Here is an 18,772-nt window from a genome sequence, read left to right on the forward strand (position 1 = left end):
GGAAGAGACAAAATCTGTTCTAATAGAATGCAGGTTTTGTCAGAAAAGTCCCCTGACGATATGCAGTGTTGGCTTCTCAGCCAAGTAACAGTAACACGCACACACACACACACACACACACACACACACACACAAAACAACACAGACCAATATCGGAAGAAGCTGGATTAAGAAGTTTAATTTGATTTGCTTGAGTATGTCCAGAAAAGTGGTGGAGGTATTAATTATACTGGCCACGACTGCTTCCAACAACCATCCGCAAGAGAAAGATCTCCATACCTTTGCCGTCAGTACAAGATGCCAAGTGGGGTGTGAGTAGGACGGAACAAGTGGTTACGTCATTGCCGATTGAATGTTATAAGTGTAATGAAAATAGTGCATACGCCTTTAGCAGACAGTAGCAGGCGACCTAAGGATAAAATCCAAGGACATTAAGATATCAAACATTAATCTCCCTCCCTTTCTTTTTTCATGTAGTGACTATTCAACCAGGCCAGTAAAAGACAATAAGAAAACAAATGACAGTAACTACGCGTTGCCAAACGGAGGTACCATGCATGTGTACCATGATACTTATTGGAGCGGTAAGAGAGACGGGGGCGGGGTGGGGGGGAGGGGTAGGGAGAGAGAGAGAGAGAGAGAGAGAGAGAGAGACGAACTACGCAGGAATACAAACAGTCGCAGTATAAACATATACACCCGTTGTCACTGCGAGATCGGGCTGAAGTGCTTAATAGGTGTCGCAAATTGCGGGTGAGTGGTGGAGCTACAAGTGAAAGGAGCGCAGCCGGGCGTGGGTCGCGTCCAATGACGAGCCGACCCTGATGGGGCACATCCGGCAGCTATGAGGCGGCTGGAGGCTGTGCCCACTGCGGGTCCACCGCAGACACACGCAGACGCGAGCTGGGCGCTGCCGTCTCGGCTGTCCAGACACAGCAGGTAGGTGCCGAACACCGCCATTCCCCCGCCTACCTGCCTGTCACAGCTTTCGCGTTTCGTCAACACATGCATCCAAATATTTGTAGCTCCCTTACAGTTATCTGTCAGTCTAACATTTATAACTAATCGGCTTCTCTAATTGGTAACGTAATGCAGGTATTCAGATAGAAAGATACAACAGCTGTATATGACAGTTAAAAAGACCAATGAAAACATCATTTTGCTCAAAGATCTGTGTAAAAAAACATGTTCAGCTAAATGGTGTTCACATAATTTCCGTCCTAGCGTTGACGAGCTATGCGCCTGCACTCTTACAGCGGCGATGGTTGTGACGTTGTTTGAAAACATTATCATGTGCGAAAAAGCAGTATGTCAAAGCGAAAGGAAGACCTCGGCAAGGTGGCAACACCGTCGTGTTTACGCCCAAGGAATATGGAGGGTAGGGGGCGATAACGATGTAAACTTGTGGGGTGGTAGGTAAAAGTTAAATATTCATTATGTCATCAAGAAAAGACACTTAAATTAACTGTGCGTGCTTTACATCTACCTCCGCCGTTTACAAATTTTTCGGTCAACCGGAAAGCGATGGAGAACATTCTGATAACTTCCAGTCTGTCAGTACACATCACTCCTTGTTCTCACTGAAATAAATTGTTCCTACCTGCCATTTACTCAGCAGTATCAGGACCTATATCCATAAACAAACTTTTTGATTTTTAACTGATTGATATATTTTGCTAAAGTTCACACGTACAAAATATAACTCTTCGTATTCTAACAACTGTCTCTATCGGAAACAACACTATTAACAATGCAGATGCGACATCTGTGGGATGTTACAAGTAAAATGGTCCGTCGCCCTGACTTCTAATCCCAAAAGTTCATCGCTCGATATAAAAGTGGAAAATAATCTCGCCATTTGCCACACGGTTTTGTCAACTTTATGGGCGGAACACAAACAAATACTTTCGTGATATCTAAGCGATTGTGGATAGTGTACAGTCCTCGCGAGCTCACTTCCAACATTTACCGAAAACGCATTCAAGTCTGCTAAGCCCTGATGTCATCTGAAGCACAACGCACGCAGGCGTTGGACTGATGCGGACAGACTGATATCTCAGTGCGAAGTGTCTCTTTTCACTGCCTCTCTGGCTGTATTTATATAGCAGCACAGCGAACCGCTAAATAGAACATCTGCTATCAACAGCCGTATGCACAGGTAGCTGTATATAAATGGTCCCTTTCTCAGAAACATGTTAATTAATAACTCTGTCGTTTAACAATTTACAACCTTCTTGATTTGTATATAGATAGAGTTAAGTTTTCTTAAGTTCCTGAAAAAGTTTTAATTCGACTTCATTTAAACTTTGCCGGCTAGAATTTTTTGAACGGAACCAACAGTAGAACATGATATCTGAACTGCCTGTTTAAGATTCCTCGTACCCATTATTATTTACAATTTAGTTTTGAAACTTGATTCAGCAGTATTATTTCATGAATGTAATCAAGTGCCGTAATCATAACTTTCTACTAAAAATGCAAATGATACTTAATCTACCACGAATAAGGACGTTTTCGTTCCAAATGAAAACTGACAGAAGTAGCTTATTGGTGTCACATATTTAATGGTTTTACATGGAACTGAGGCTGTATACGAATTTTCAGCTTTGTGAATCTAATATTTAGCGACTTCTATTTTTCGTAAAAACGCGGATATTGGCCAGAATATTGCTCTGTTCAAGTTGTGACTTATATATTTTAATTATGATATTCTGACTAATTTTTAGCTTTCAAATTTTATTGTTCAGCGCCACATATTTTTCTCTTAAGATCGTATAGTTTACCTAACACATCCATTTGATCATTCTGAGCCGTTATGTTAACATTAATGTATGTAAACATACACTGACGAAGTTCGGGAGAGTTATTTTAATTTTTAATTTCACTTCTAAAGTATGGTGCTATCCTTTGTATGTTAAGCACAGACGCGTTATGATGACATCGCGCTGGTATTAGTGAACTGTTGTAAGCCCAGGCCCACTAGCTTGCCTCTGTACCTCTTACATTTTTACGGCGCTTGTTTTGCCTCAAATTCTAGCAATCTTCAAGTGGAGCGCTGAACCCTACACGATTACATGCAAATACGTGCATAGCACAACAATTAAACACTGGCGCCTTTGTGTGACAATACTGTTAACTCACTATAAATTTCAAGACATAGAGTTTCATTGTGACGTCTACAAATCCACGTTTCGTCTGAATAAACGACTGACAGCTTTAATTCAGATGTTTCATTTTTTTTGGAAGAATCTGATGCAGTAAGCTTTTTCTGAAAATATATTGTCCCGTCCGCCCATGGTGACTTGCTTATTCTGACTTCTTTTAAAACAAAGTGCCATAGACAGAACAATGTATCTCGGGCAAGTCCAGTTCAGTGCGATAAAACTTGTCAGTTTTCGCAATGTTGCAAGTTTTTGTGTTGTCCGTTACGTCACTAAAGCTGCTGCACGATGGGACATCTACCCACATCTGCAGTAGGATACTTATTGTATAAATCCACCTTCTTCTTCTTCTTCTTCTTTAGAGTAATTACCTGAATCCCAATCGTCTCAGCATCGTGTCCCTCCACATAACCTGTACACAACCGACTTAATTAATTTTTAACAATTTGCTCGCACAGTCTGGAGCTTTTGCTTCAGCACTGTTTCTTCTTTCTCCCGCTCACCGTCGTGGCTACCCGCGAAAACATTTTCTGCTCTCACTGTCTATGACCGCACTGTGACGTACCAACACACACTATTTTGAACTGCAACACGCTCTACCTACTCACGTTATACTACCTCCTCGATTTTACTGACACTTTTCCTCAGAAAAACCTACAACAATGTATTAAGTCAGTATCTACACTACTGGCCATTAAAATTGCTACATCACGAAGATGACGTGCTACAGACGCGAAATTTAACCGACAGGAAGAACATGCAGTGATCTGCAAATGATTAGGTTGGCGCCGGTGGCGACACTTACAACGTGCTGACATGAGGAAAGTTTCCAACCGATTTAGGTTAGGTTAGGTTAGTGTTGTTTAACGTCCCGTCGACAACGAGGTCATTAGAGACGGAGCGCTAGCTCGGGTTAGGGAAGGATGGGGAAGGAAATCGGTCGTGCCCTTTGAAAGGAACCATCCCGGCATTTGCCTGAAACGATTTAGGGAAATCACGGAAAAACTAAATCAGGATGACTGGAGACGGGATTGAACCGTCATCCTCCCGAATGCGAGTCCAGTGTGCTAACCACTGCGCCACCTCGCTCGGTCTCCAACCGATTTCTCATACACAAACAGCAGTTGACCGGTGTTGCCTGGTGAAACGTTGTTATGATGCCTCGTGTAAGGAGGAGAAATGCGTATCATCACGTTTCCGACTTTGATAAAGGTCGGACTGTAGCCTACCGCGATTGCGGTTTATCGTATCGTGACATTGCTGGTCGCGTTGCTCGAGATCCAATGACTGTTAGCAGAATATGGAATCGGTGGGTTCAGGAGGGTAATACGGAACGCCGTGCTGGATCCCAACGACCTCGTAACACTAGCAGTCGATATGACATGCAGCTTATCCGCATGGCTGTAACGGATTGTGCAGCCACGTCTCGATCCCTGAGTCAACAGATGGGGACGTATGCAAGACAACAACCATCTGCACAAACAGTTCGACGACGTTTGCAGCAGCATGGACTATCAGCTCGGAGACCATGGCTGCAGTTACCCTTGACGCTGCATCACAGAGAGGAGCGCCTCGCCTACGATGGTGTACTCAACGACGAACTTGGGTGCACGAAGGGCAAAACGTCATTTTTTCGCACGAATCCAGGTTCTGTTTACAGCATCATGATGGCCGCATCCGTGTTTGGCGACATCGCGGTGAACGCACATTGGAAGCGTGTATTCGTCATCGCTATACTCGCGTATTACCCGGCGTGATGGTATGGGGTGCCATGGGTTACACGTCTCAGTCATCTCTTGTTCGCATTGACGGAACTTTGAGCAGTGGACGTTACATTTTAGATCTGTTACGCCCTGTGGCTCTACCCTTCATCCGATCCCTGCGAAACCCTACATTTCAGCAGGATAATGCACGACCTCATGTGGCAGGTCCTGTACGGGCCTTTCTGGATACAGAAAATGTTCAACTGCTGCCCTGGCCAGCACATTCTCCAGATCTCTCACCAACTGAAAACGTCTGGTCAATGGTGGCCGAGCAACTGGCTCGTCACAATACGCTAGTCACTACTCTTGATCAACTGTGGCATCGTCTTGAAGCTACATGGGCAGCTGTACCTGTACACGCCATCCAAGCTCTGTTTGACTCAATGCCGAGGCGTATCAAGGCCGTTATTACGGCCAGAGGTGGTGGTTCTGGGTACTGATTTCTCAGGATCTACGCACCCAAATCACGTGAAAATGTAATCACATGTCAGTTCTAGTATAATATATTTGTCCAATGAATACCCGATTATCATCTGCATTTCTTCTTGGTGTATAAATTTTAATGGCCAGTAGTGTAATAAATTTGTCCAAATTCGTCTGAAAATTGACAGCTAGTAAATCAGTGGGTGGCCTCCGCTCAGTGCAATGTGGTTCAGGTATAGGAACTTGCAGCTCCTTGCGGAGTCTAACAGTCTTGCGTAGGCCGTGTGCTGTAGACTCGACTGCGGCGCCCAGGCTGCTCACCCTCCGTAGTGATGCACTGCGATGTCTTACCAAAGATTAATAATATTCTAATGTACAATATTATTATAACACTTCATACAAACAATCTATAGTTCTTCTGAATAATTCGACTTTTATTATTCAACTAACGGCACAACAGGCTCAGCTAGATCACGTCTTTCTTTTCCAATAATTATCCTTACACAAACCATCTTCTTACGGTAACAGATACCCTCTCCCCCATCAAGGAATAAGATCTAGCGCTTGGAGCGTATAACACAATTACATTACATTCGCCTAACGTCTTTGGTCTGAACAGTAGCGTAATTCCGATGCCACGAATTGGAGATGTTTTTCTTTCTCATTCTGAAGTCTAATATTCTACTAATTTATAAATGCGATTTTATAACGAGACCAAGGTACTTCCCGCTACGATCTGGTGTGTGATTAGCTTTGTCCAGTAATATTGTCTCAGAAGGCAATTCTAGAAATAAGAATAATCTTCACAAGGATTTAAAGTCACTTACTGTTGTACAAAAAGGTGTGCATTATTCAACTTGCCAGCAGCCATAAAAAGCTTAACAACCAATGAAATTCAGTTTAATAGAAGCCTAAAGGATTTATTAGTAGCCAGCTCCTTCTACTCCATTGATGAATTTCTCAGCAGAACCAACTGAAAACAATAATATATATATACACTCCTGGAAATTGAAATAAGAACACCGTGAATTCATTGTCCCAGGAAGGGGAAACTTTATTGACACATTCCTGGGGTCAGATACATCACATGATCACACTGACAGAACCACAGGCACATAGACACAAACAGAGCATGCACAATGTCGGCACTAGTACAGTGTACATCCACCTTTCGCAGCAATGCAGGCTGCTATTCTCCCATGGAGACGATCGTAGAGATGCTGGATGTAGTCCTGTGGAACGGCTTGCCATGCCATTTCCACCTGGCGCCTCAGTTGGACCAGCGTTCGTGCTGGACGTGCAGACCGCGTGAGACGACGCTTCATCCAGTCCCAAACATGCTCAATGGGGGACAGATTCGGAGATCTTGCTGGCCAGGGTAGTTGACTTACACCTTCTAGAGCACGTTGGGTGGCACGGGATACATGCGGACGTGCATTGTCCTGTTGGAACAGCAAGTTCCCTTGCCGGTCTAGGAATGGTAGAACGATGGGTTCGATGACGGTTTGGATGTACCGTGCACTATTCAGTGTCCCCTCGACGATCACCAGTGGTGTACGGCCAGTGTAGGAGATCGCTCCCCACACCATGATGCCGGGTGTTGGCCCTGTGTGCCTCGGTCGTATGCAGTCCTGATTGTGGCGCTCACCTGCACGGCGCCAAACACGCATACGACCATCATTGGCACCAAGGCAGAAGCGACTCTCATCGCTGAAGACGACACGTCTCCATTCGTCCCTCCATTCACGCCTGTCGCGACACCACTGGAGGCCGGCTGCACGATGTTGGGGCGTGAGCGGAAGACGGCCTAACGGTGTGCGGGACCGTAGCCCAGCTTCATGGAGACGGTTGCGAATGGTCCTCGCCGATACCCCAGGAGCAACAGTGTCCCTAATTTGCTGGGAAGTGGCGGTGCGGTCCCCTACGGCACTGCGTAGGATCCTACGGTCTTGGCGTGCATCCGTGCGTCGCTGCGGTCCGGTCCCAGGTCGACGGGCACGTGCACCTTCCGCCGACCACTGGCGACAACGTCGATGTACTGTGGAGACCTCACGCCCCACGTGTTGAGCAATTCGGCGGTACGTCCACCCGGCCTCCCGCATGCCCACTATACGCCCTCGCTCAAAGTCCGTCAACTGCACATACGGTTCACGTCCACGCTGTCGCGGCATGCTACCAGTGTTAAAGACTGCGATGGAGCTCCGTATGCCACGGCAAACTGGCTGACACTGACGGCGGCGGTGCACAAATGCTGCGCAGCTAGCGCCATTCGACGGCCAACACCGCGGTTCCTGGTGTGTCCGCTGTGCCGTGCGTGTGATCATTGCTTGTACAGCCCTCTCGCAGTGTCCGGAGCAAGTATGGTGGGTCTGACACACCGGTGTCAATGTGTTCTTTTTTCCATTTCCAGGAGTGTATATATATATAACTTCTGCATCATTTCAGTGCAGTAATGTGTTAATTGTAAATAAGTATTGTAGTAGTTCTATTATATGTTTATTACCTTATAAATAAATAAAAATTTAAATTCAGTACATTAATGCGATCTTAGTAAATGGGTGCTTGTAAAATGATTCTTTCATATAGTGTTCATTAAAAAATGACGATCATTTCACCTGGGACCTGTGGAACGTACATTAGCTTATTTGTTTCAGTTGGAAATATCTGTCATGTGTTATTGTTTCTCTGAGATGTTCTACATCCTGGAGGACCTCCTCACTGCTGATCAGTTGGAATGACAGTAAATCTAATCTAATCTAATCAGTAAATGTCCGATCAGGTGGCATCACCATTGTGTTCATGACAGAATGACAGATACAGTGCAACCTGCAGTCTACACTACTGAATCCTTGGAAGTGAAGGGCTGTCAGGCTCTTGACGTCTATTAAAAAATCAAAGGATGGGCGGCAATCTTGCTCCACGATGCTCCTCCTACACTATCATTTCGCCGGGATCTAACCATCGAGGAATGTATTTCATTCCACGTATGGTTCAAATAAAAATTACTGCTACTTGAAACGTCAAAACTTCATTTCTTCATAAACATGGAATGCGCTCCTCTAACTAGTTTCGTCGTTCACATATGATAACTCGTTAAGTGAGGCAGGTTGTTAAACTGAGTATCATTCTTAGAGTAACTTTCCTGAACTTTCTTTGCTTAGCTCGAAACTGAGATCTATGCGATAAAAATTATGAATTTTTTGCAGCATTAGTGTATCCTCATATTCTTCGTAGTCTTGCGGAACTTTCCTCCAATACCAAATTTGAATTTACCATAAATGGAATATGATATTGAGAACTTTCTTCCTCCTACATCTTCTTTGATGCGTGTACTTGAAACACTCTCTCCTCGGCATTGTGTGTCACGTTTCGCTGTGTGCACTTCATCTTACCCGGGTAACGCTTTGTAACCACGCTTCGTGGCGTTCACCATCTGTAATGTTGCCCTTTTCTCGACATCAGTTATACATTTAACGAGTATATAAGAAAGCCGTCGGATACGTCCACGAAGACATTTTCCGCTTACATGTTTCTGTTTGGCACTGCAAGATAACGATGCATGCTATTCGTTCAATCTAGAACTGTGTTGTTCTTAAACATGAGATCGTCGTAGTCCCTGCCACTGCTGACATCGGAATTTGCTTTGTTGAGTTATAACAGGGTGTGTACGAATCTCGATGAGGGCTGTATAAAGGTATGTCTTTTGCCACAACTTAGAGAATTTTATACATTCCTTGACACTTATTTCGTTTACTTCAGTGTTTTCATATTTAGCGATTTGAACGTCAGACGCTTTATATGGTGGCACCTCCATTTGGGCTTGTATGCAGCAAATATTCCTCGTTGTCTTCCTTCTCGAAGTGGGCAATGAATTTCGGGGCATATTGTAGAAGACCCGAATACGCTGTTTTAGCAAAGATTTAGAACGAAAGTAGTTTGCCTACATCCTCCGTGACAAAGATAATTAACTAAAATAAAAAACCTCACTGACAGACTTTAAAAAGTAACCGGGAGAGGGGGTTGTGGCCCTTAATACCAACAAACAACACACGGAGCACTTCTAAACAGTGGGAACTTCATATCAAACATTTGCGTCTTAAATGACATACGCGCGTCTTAACCCTTAACATTTGATCACAACCAGTAAAACTGCAGAGCTATAAGATGTTAAATACATATCTGTACACTTGAAAAATACATCGAATGAAAAATAAGTAATCTAAGGATAGTTTCTACCTTTAATAGGAATACGGATGATTATAGTTTACATCTACATATCCACACTGACAGTGTAACGTTACATATGGAACTCGACTTCATACCTATAGGATCCAGTTGTCGGTTAACGACTCTTGGCCTGAATAGTCGACTTTCTTGGTTTAGATTTTTGGCCAGCTTTCTACACTTTTAATTTAACAAATTCCGAGTTAGTTTCCTTTTATGCCTGAAACACCCAGTTCTAAACGAACTAATTACTGAACGATGTAACACAGGAAAGAGAGTGAACCCTTCATAAACACAGAGTTTGAAGTTGCTAGACTAGGTTGTGGAGGCTACAAAGCATAAGCACAGTCTTTCACATGACCTGTCTTCACGTTGCTTTGTGCGGGGAAATCTGAGCACCCGTTGATTGGTTAATTTGGCGGAGGGGGCCATAACAGCGAGCTCATCGGCCATATCGGATTAGGGAAGGGAGTGGAAGGAAGTTGGCCGTGCCCTTTCAAAGGAACCACCCCGGCATTTGCCTAAAGCAATTTAGGAAAATAACGGAAAACGTAACTCAGGACGGCCGGAAGCGAGTTTGAACCGTCTTCCTCCCGAATGCCAGTCCAGTGTGCTAACCACTGCGCCACCTCACTCGGTTGAGCACCCGTGTCTGGTTAGTGTCAAGCTGTGCAGGGTGTCTACATATTAGTAATTGCTATTAATAAAATATACATATCAGGTATATTTTCCCTTACAACACAACGTGACCATTGCTGCACTGGTTATGTTACTTAGTATGTAAATTTCGCAATGTTAGTTTTATTTATGTTAAGTTTCAAGCTATTAAAATATGGATTCCATTTACAGAAAGCATGATGAGCGCAGCACCCAGCAAGTCGTGGCGATTTTGTGCTTTGGTGCTGTTAGCTGTGAATCTGCCACAAGTCATGTAAGTGCCAAGATGTATTCATGCTGTTGACACATTACACATCACGTGATCATTTTATTATACTGTTGGGTATTGTTCGTCAATCAAAGAAGATACTGTTGCGTTTTTACTCTCAGGTCACTGTTTTCATTTTGTTTTAATAAACTGATAGGAGCTATGTAAAAACTGTAGAAATAAGAACGAAGTAGAAGAAGTGCACAATCAAGGTTTCACTGCAATAGTCATACAGTCCTAGTAAATTAGGTTAGATGCACTAAAATGTTAAAAGTAACATACACATTAATTGTTTAGTGCTATATAACTGAATGTGATTTCTTTAATAAGTAATTGTTCATAATGTAAGTATAAATGCGTATTTCTTGCTCTTATTCTGCATTAGTTATCACTTCAGCAATATTTATTTTGCTTGGGTTTTTGATTTATTATTACTAGTACCACAACAATTTATCTCTGATGGCAAATACAAATTTATTGAAACACTTATTATTCAATTTAATTTTTCAGTGATCTCTACAAAAAAACGAATTATGATGTAAATCTTTTATTGTTTTTTTCCTATTTTTGTAGGTACTTGAGCACGTGCATATAGATGAGTATTTGCTTTTCCTGCTAACATTACTATTTTTCCTTGATCCCACTTAAATACTGCTATGCCATGTAGCGCAGACACACGTGACTTCAGTTGTTATATAGAGAATGGGCAGTACTAACTCGCTTCTTTTGAAAGCGAAAACTGTTCAGATGCTGGCCAACACTCTGGATAGATATTTTGACATGGTGCGAGCTGTGTTTCTCTAGTTTATATTGTACTTACATATTGCATGAAACGTTGAATGGGTACGTTGCACACGAATCTACCTGATTACTCTCCGTATTGTGGCTAACTTAATGGAGCGGTCAGTGATGTTGAGAAAGTAATGTCACAAACACTTCTTGCTTTCATGGGTAATTGGATGTCGTTTCGCCTTCGCTACTCGACAGGTTCCCAGGTTCTCTGCACCTGATCGATATTGGAACCTTCGGTTTTCCCCTGACACCTGTTTGACACCTCACTGTACCTTTAAACGAGAGGAGGATTAGGGTTTAACCTGACATTGATTATGAGTTCATTAGAGACGGATCACTAATTTGTGCTGGGGAAGGACACCGGCCGGGTCGTTTTGAAGGGAACCTTCGCAGCATTTATCCTATAAGCGATCTACAATAACCACCAGAAACCTAAACGTTGATGACTGGAAGAAGACTCGAACTGCCGTCCTCCCGTCTGCGAGTTAGACTGTTAACCAGTGAGCGACTTTGTCAAGAGATAAGCGGTTTCTGTAGTTGCCTGAAAACTTAGATGAGGACTTGCCCCATTCCCCGTATGCCACCTGCACCTTACATGTCATGGCAGTGTGACCAAAGTACTGGTGTTTGTAGCCGTACCATGTGTTAACGATGCAGGAGCAATGCTATCAATAGCAGAAATACTGATTTCACATAGCACTGGTGAATTAAATGTAGTTGCCGCTGTCAATTCAGGTTCCGTATTCACGTACATCATGATAATGCTCTTACAGCTAACACTCGTCGTTCTTTTATTAGGTCTTTGATTTTCATTGATGTCGAGTATGTTGTGCTTGGTATTTGGAATCAGTAATTGCGTTGCTCAACGAGATGAGTAAACTACTATATCGCAGCTTTGAAAAAATATAACTATACAAGTTATCTATTCAAACGCATTATAATACAAAATTCGGAAAACTTTCAAGATAATATTTATTTACCATATTTAGTAGTACCTGTGTGAGTGACACATGATCTTACATGTTGTCACATTTTATAATAAAGAAACAGGACATGTAATTAATTGTCTAATTATTAAATTCCAGACTGAAACCAGCAATGAGAACAAAAAAAATAATAAAAAAAACAGATGTAGAGCATACGAATGTTCCTAGCTTTAAGGATCGTTATAAATTTTCTCTGTATGGTAAATGTTCTGTTAATATTGGCTCGATACATTGGTTCACATATTTGAGTGGACGTTGGTTACGGGTGAATTATTTTAATTCCTGAGTTGTATTTCAACCCACGAACTATTAGGGAAGTAGAGGCTTGCCCAAGAGGTCACCCACCAACGATCAATTTTCCCGCAATGTCCATCCATTCCATGAATTCTGTTTAAGGTTGTGAATTTTCATCTGTAATGGTTTCTACCATCTTCACAGTACAGTTCGAAAAACTAGTAAACTACTTGGCCGCCGTACCAACGTTACTACACCAGTGCTGGTTGCTGAAGGAAGCTAGCAGTTTCAAGTAACAAAAGCCTGTTGAAAGTGACCATTCGTCGGTTCCTAAACACTAGTGTTAACAAACCTGAACACACTTTATGTCTTCCAGGTTCTCTGAGGAGCCAGTCGTGTAACACTAGGCAGGAAACTGCGTAGGTCAGCGAGTGGCTACCTCTCGCTTCGATGCAGACCATTCTTGGTATTTCGTTAGTAAGGCACTGGGTAACACATACGTAATGTGGCTCTTCGAAAAGAGGAAGTACGGTGGGGAGTGATTCAAAAAATTGTTTCGGTTACTGCATAGAAACTATTATTTAAACTATTTTGTAAATATTTAAAGAAAGCCATTTTTATATACTACCAGTTTTTGACGTCGTAGTAATAATGATGCCACATAGACTGCAATTTATTTCTTTTCTGTTTCCGTTGAATCAAGCTTTTTCAGAAAATTACGTGCACTGTGACCTCGTAATTAACGTCTCGTAGTGTGCAACGTTCATTCAGAAGGCGACACTGCATCAGGTGGTCCCGCTCTTTTGCCTCACAGCACTTGTACAGAAGAACTGCTTCATTGAGGTGCTGGCCCCATTGTTGCATTTTGGTCTTGCAGTGCATGGCACATCACTAACCGGCCGTAGTGGCCATGCGGTTCTAGGCGCTTCAGTCTGGAACCGAGCGACCGCTACGGTCGCAGGTTCTAATCCTGCCTCGGGCATGTATGTGTGTGCTGTCCTTAGGTTAGTTAGGTTTAATTAATTATAAGTTCTAGGGGACTGATGACCTTAGATGTTAAGTCCCATAGTGCTCAGAGCCATTTGTAGCACATCACTACGACAGAGTGGCCTGGTAGGGAGGGGACGACAGCGGCAGCCAATAGAAAGCAAGCTAAATTTCGCTGCCTGCTCAAGTTGCTGAAATACCTAGTGTCACTATGACAGAGATATATTTTAACTTATGAACTACTGAATTATTTATAGTACACTCAAAAGTCTGCAAAAAACTAACAAACTTGTAATTCTTTTGAATGGGAACTGTTTTGCAGTGATTTTCAGTCAGTTTCTGGACTACAACTGAAGGAACAAAATCAATTCAGGCAAATCCGATCGTATATTTATGGCTGTCTCGAAGTTCTTTTTACAAAACTGGATTGTAACTAGCAGACTGCAGTTAACTCTGAACTCCATCTCCCAGCCGAGTCTGTCTCTCATCTGGGGTCCCTTCACATATACACTCCTGGAAATTGAAATAAGAACACCGTGAATTCATTGTCCCAGGAAGGGGAAACTTTATTGACACATTCCTGGGGTCAGATACATCACATGATCACACTGACAGAACCACAGGCACATAGACACAGGCAACAGAGCATGCACAATGTCGGCACTAGTACAGTGTATATCCACCTTTCGCAGCAATGCAGGCTGCTATTCTCCCATGGAGACGATCGTAGAGATGCTGGATGTAGTCCTGTGGAACGGCTTGCCATGCCATTTCCACCTGGCGCCTCAGCTGGACCAGCGTTCGTGCTGGACGTGCAGACCGCGTGAGACGACGCTTCATCCAGTCCCAAACATGCTCAATGGGGGACAGATCCGGAGATCTTGCTGGCCAGGGTAGTTGACTTACACCTTCTAGAGCACGTTGGGTGGCACGGGATACATGCGGACGTGCATTGTCCTGTTGGAATAGCAAGTTCCCTTGCCGGTCTAGGAATGGTAGAACGATGGGTTCGATGACGGTTTGGATGTACCGTGCACTATTCAGTGTCCCCTCGACGATCACCAGTGGTGTACGGCCAGTGTAGGAGATCGCTCCCCACACCATGATGCCGGGTGTTGGCCCTGTGTGCCTCGGTCGTATGCAGTCCTGATTGTGGCGCTCACCTGCACGGCGCCAAACACGCATACGACCATCATTGGCACCAAGGCAGAAGCGACTCTCATCGCTGAAGACGACACGTCTCCATTCGTCCCTCCATTCACGCCTGTCGCGACACCACTGGAGGCCGGCTGCACGATGTTGGGGCGTGAGCGGAAGACGGCCTAACGGTGTGCGGGACCGTAGCCCAGCTTCATGGAGACGGTTGCGAATGGTCCTCGCCGATACCCCAGGAGCAACAGTGTCCCTAATTTGCTGGGAAGTGGCGGTGCGGTCCCCTACGGCACTGCGTAGGATCCTACGGTCTTGGCGTGCATCCGTGCGTCGCTGCGGTCCGGTCCCAGGTCGACGGGCACGTGCACCTTCCGCCGACCACTGGCGACAACGTCGATGTACTGTGGAGACCTCACGCCCCACGTGTTGAGCAATTCGGCGGTACGTCCACCCGGCCTCCCGCATGCCCACTATACGCCCTCGCTCAAAGTCCGTCAACTGCACATACGGTTCACGTCCACGCTGTCGCGGCATGCTACCAGTGTTAAAGACTGCGATGGAGCTCCGTATGCCACGGCAAACTGGCTGACACTGACGGCGGCGGTGCACAAATGCTGCGCAGCTAGCGCCATTCGACGGCCAACACCGCGGTTCCTGGTGTGTCCGCTGTGCCGTGCGTGTGATCATTGCTTGTACAGCCCTCTCGCAGTGTCCGGAGCAAGTATGGTGGGTCTGACACACCGGTGTCAATGTGTTCTTTTTTCCATTTCCAGGAGTGTAGCTATATTCCGTGGCAATCAATAAACAAGTTTTTAGACGCTAAATTACTCTGGATCTGCGACACTTCGAGATGTTCCCTTTCATTCATCTATATGAAAATTTATCGAAATGGCGCAAGTAGGTTGGAGAAAATAATATATTTCATGTGTTGGGCATTGTAGTGACACCTAACCCTATAATATTTCCTCAGTTGCTAGTCACACGTTCTACCATGTGAAGTTAAAACGGCGGTAGTATCTTAATAATCACGACGTTGGAAATATGGCAGCTATATTCTTCATGGCTGCAAGTTCAGAAGGAACTTCTGTTTAACTACTATAGTAAACAATTAGTCTCACCCTCCACGGGAGACACCATGCTAATATACGTTTCTTCACGTATTCTATATCCAACTAAAGCCACATTTTCACGATTGGGTCCGCAGACCTACTAAACCACAGAGTTATTGATTGACATGTTTGACTCGCTAGTCCAAATAGTCTCAGATATTTTTATGGAATTAAGATGAGCTGACTGAGCTTAGCAGTTCAGATGTGATGCAATCCCTGATTACCACTGAAACAAGGATCGATCCACGAAGCACTAAGAACAAGGCTGTCGTCATCTTCTTTGAAGACGAGAGTGCCCAGAACTCATTCACCGTAAACATGTAGGATAAAGGACGACGCTTGTCCATCGAGAATGTTCAAATACACATCCTTCATTTTCACGGCTACCTGAATGAATGGAAGAAAGTCATGCTACGAATATCACCCCCAAAACCTCAACAGAACCTCTTCCAGCCAGATACCCTCCACACACTGCTGGTTAAACACCTGACCGCGCTGTCGGAGCACTCGACGCCTTGCGTCACTTGAGAACAGGCAGAATGACGATTCGTCGTATCGCACCACACGCGTCCAGTCAGCTAGTGTCCAGTTTCTGTGTCGTTTGACGCACTGAAGAAGCGCAACTTCACGTGTGCCATTGTGAGCAATAGCTTTTCGTGAGGTATACCGACTTCATGTGTCCAGTGAATACGGTTTCTTTGGCAATATTGGATCGGATCTTGGTTGAGCTGGACATATGCAAGTCCTGTCGAGTTTGATACCGACTACTGACGACAAGAAGTGACGCTTGTCTCCTGTCACTGTCCGTTAGATCTTTTAGCGACCACTGCTCTTACCCATATTACGTGGCTATGTGAGTAGTGCTACACCATTTGTTGAAGAACATTGAAGAGTCCGTGTTGATAAAAGAGAGGCCTTCAGTAAGTAATGCAGCATTTTTTCTGAAAGCAGTTTTGTTTTATTCAGGATTCCAATACCCCATATTATTCCCCAACCTTTTGGGGCCATCTTACAATGCCCTCATGGTAACACTCTACAGGTCGACATCGGAGTAAACGTCTTGTTGCATCAATAACGTCCACATCATTCACGAACTGCTTCTCGCGGAGTCCATCGTTCGTTGGGCCAAACTGATGCAAGTCGGCAGGTGCGAGATCCGTGCTGTAGTGTTGATGAGGAAGAACAGTCGAATGAAGTTTTGTGAGTTCCTCTCGGGTGCGCAGGCTTGTGTAAAGTGTTGCCATGGAGAAGGAGAAGCTCGTTTCCATTTTCATGTCGACGAACACGCCGAACGGGTTTCTTCATTGTCCCGAGGACAGCACAATACGCTTCAGGTTGATTGTTGCGATGTGAGGGAGGACATGAAACAGAATAACCCTTTTCAGAGCCCTAGACGACTGTCGCCATTACTTTACCGGCTTAGGGCGCGGCTTTGACATTTTCTTCAGAGGGGATTTTGTGTGGTGCTATTCCATTGATTACCGTTCTGTTTCCGGCAAAAAATGATGAGCCCATGTTTCATCACCTATGACGATGTTCGACAAAAATCAGCCTAGTAACGCGCAAGCAATTCCGCACAGTAAGTCCTTCGTTGCTCTTTGTGGGTTTCTGTTAGACGTCGAGGAAACCAGCAGGCACGTACCTTTGGGTACCCGAAATGACAGTGTCAGTACAAACACAAAGACGTCTAGTCGTGCAGCGAGGTGTGTGACTGTGATCCGTCGATTATTACGGATGGGAGTGTCTGTGTGTTCCAGCTTGCAGGATTCACAGCCATATGCGGCGAGCGGGAACGCGGATAAATGATTCTCTTGGAGCACAAAATAGTCCAGTATGTATCTGTTTCAAAGAGTCTGACTGAAAGGTGGGCTACCAAATTTCATGATCTACGTTCCCCAGCACTCTTAAAATTGTCTCAAAAATTTTGGCATGCAATATAATCTCGCTCTTTCTAAGATGCATCTTACCTCTCACTGCCACAAGCTGTCCTAACTTTAACTCGCTCACACCCACTAGTCCATAAGTCGCTCATACGCATCCCCTCTCATTTGCCCATTCCCACGTTCTCATTCAGCCCAACTTATTGTCATTATCTCTTTGTGCCTCTCTAACAGTCACTGTTTCTAACCTCATAGCCAAGGTCTCCTTCGTTTTGTCCTACTACTACTATCTTCTCTCACTGTCTCCACTTCCTCTTTCTTACTTCAACTATCTTACTCGTTCCTTTCCACTCCTGTGTCTATTCTTGCTGTCACCATCTCTCTCTTCTTTGTTGTCATTGTCATATACTCTGTCTCACATTGTCACTGGCTCTCACCCACTTCCACTTTCTCCTTCTCTGTATTCTTTCCCCCCTCTCCCCCTTGGCACTGTCTCCTTCACTCTTTTCCTAGCACTGTTCTCTCACTGTCAACTACGTCCACCGTGTCCATGTCTTTCTCTCACTCTGCCATTGTCTCCTTGGCTCTTTCTATACCACAACCACTGTCTACTATCGTACAGCACCTTTAAAAATTTTCCCAAAAATTTTGGTATCCGAAAATATTCGCTCTCTTTTTTAAGATACAACTCATATATCACTGCCACAAGCTCCCCTAACTAGCTCACCCCGACTTTCCCGTCTTTTCCCCATAGCCAATGTCTCCTTCTCCCTCAGTATAAAGCGGTTATGTTTGGGAAACATTTTAAAGGTGCCGAGGAAGGTAGAATGATGTCCCAGGTATCCCATTTTTCAGTCAGAGTTTTTTATGAACAGGACCACATTTGCATTTTTTGTGCTCCGATAGGAGCATTTTTCCGCTGGTTCGCTTGTTACTGATATGACAAGAATTTTATTGGTCAGTATAATTTTGATACTGAAATAACGCAAAACTAATTGTACACTTCAGACGGAATGTAACGTGCACAGAAGTTTTGCTTGTACTTCAGTACTTCAACATTCTGATGCTAACGGACATTTTACGACGCATTTATCCATGCTGCGTCACTTTATAAACTACGATATCTCCTCACATCG

The 18,772-nt window shown here is 44.3% G+C and overlaps 1 protein-coding gene across 1 annotated transcript in view; it reads left to right on the plus strand.

Moving 5' to 3' along the window:
* The first annotated feature begins 817 nt into the window (after nucleotides 1-817).
* LOC126188437 (glutamate-gated chloride channel-like) overlaps nucleotides 818-18,772 on the plus strand; it is a 161,984-nt gene continuing 144,029 nt past the window's right edge. Inside the window, exons 1-2 of the mRNA XM_049930043.1 lie at nucleotides 818-939; nucleotides 10,421-10,502. Of these exons, the coding sequence (XP_049786000.1) occupies nucleotides 10,426-10,502 (77 nt within the window). The 5' untranslated portion in view covers nucleotides 818-939; nucleotides 10,421-10,425. The remainder of the gene's footprint in view (nucleotides 940-10,420; nucleotides 10,503-18,772) is intronic.

This window comes from Schistocerca cancellata, chromosome 1 (genome assembly GCF_023864275.1).
Source record: "Schistocerca cancellata isolate TAMUIC-IGC-003103 chromosome 1, iqSchCanc2.1, whole genome shotgun sequence".
NCBI lineage: Eukaryota > Metazoa > Arthropoda > Insecta > Orthoptera > Acrididae > Schistocerca > Schistocerca cancellata.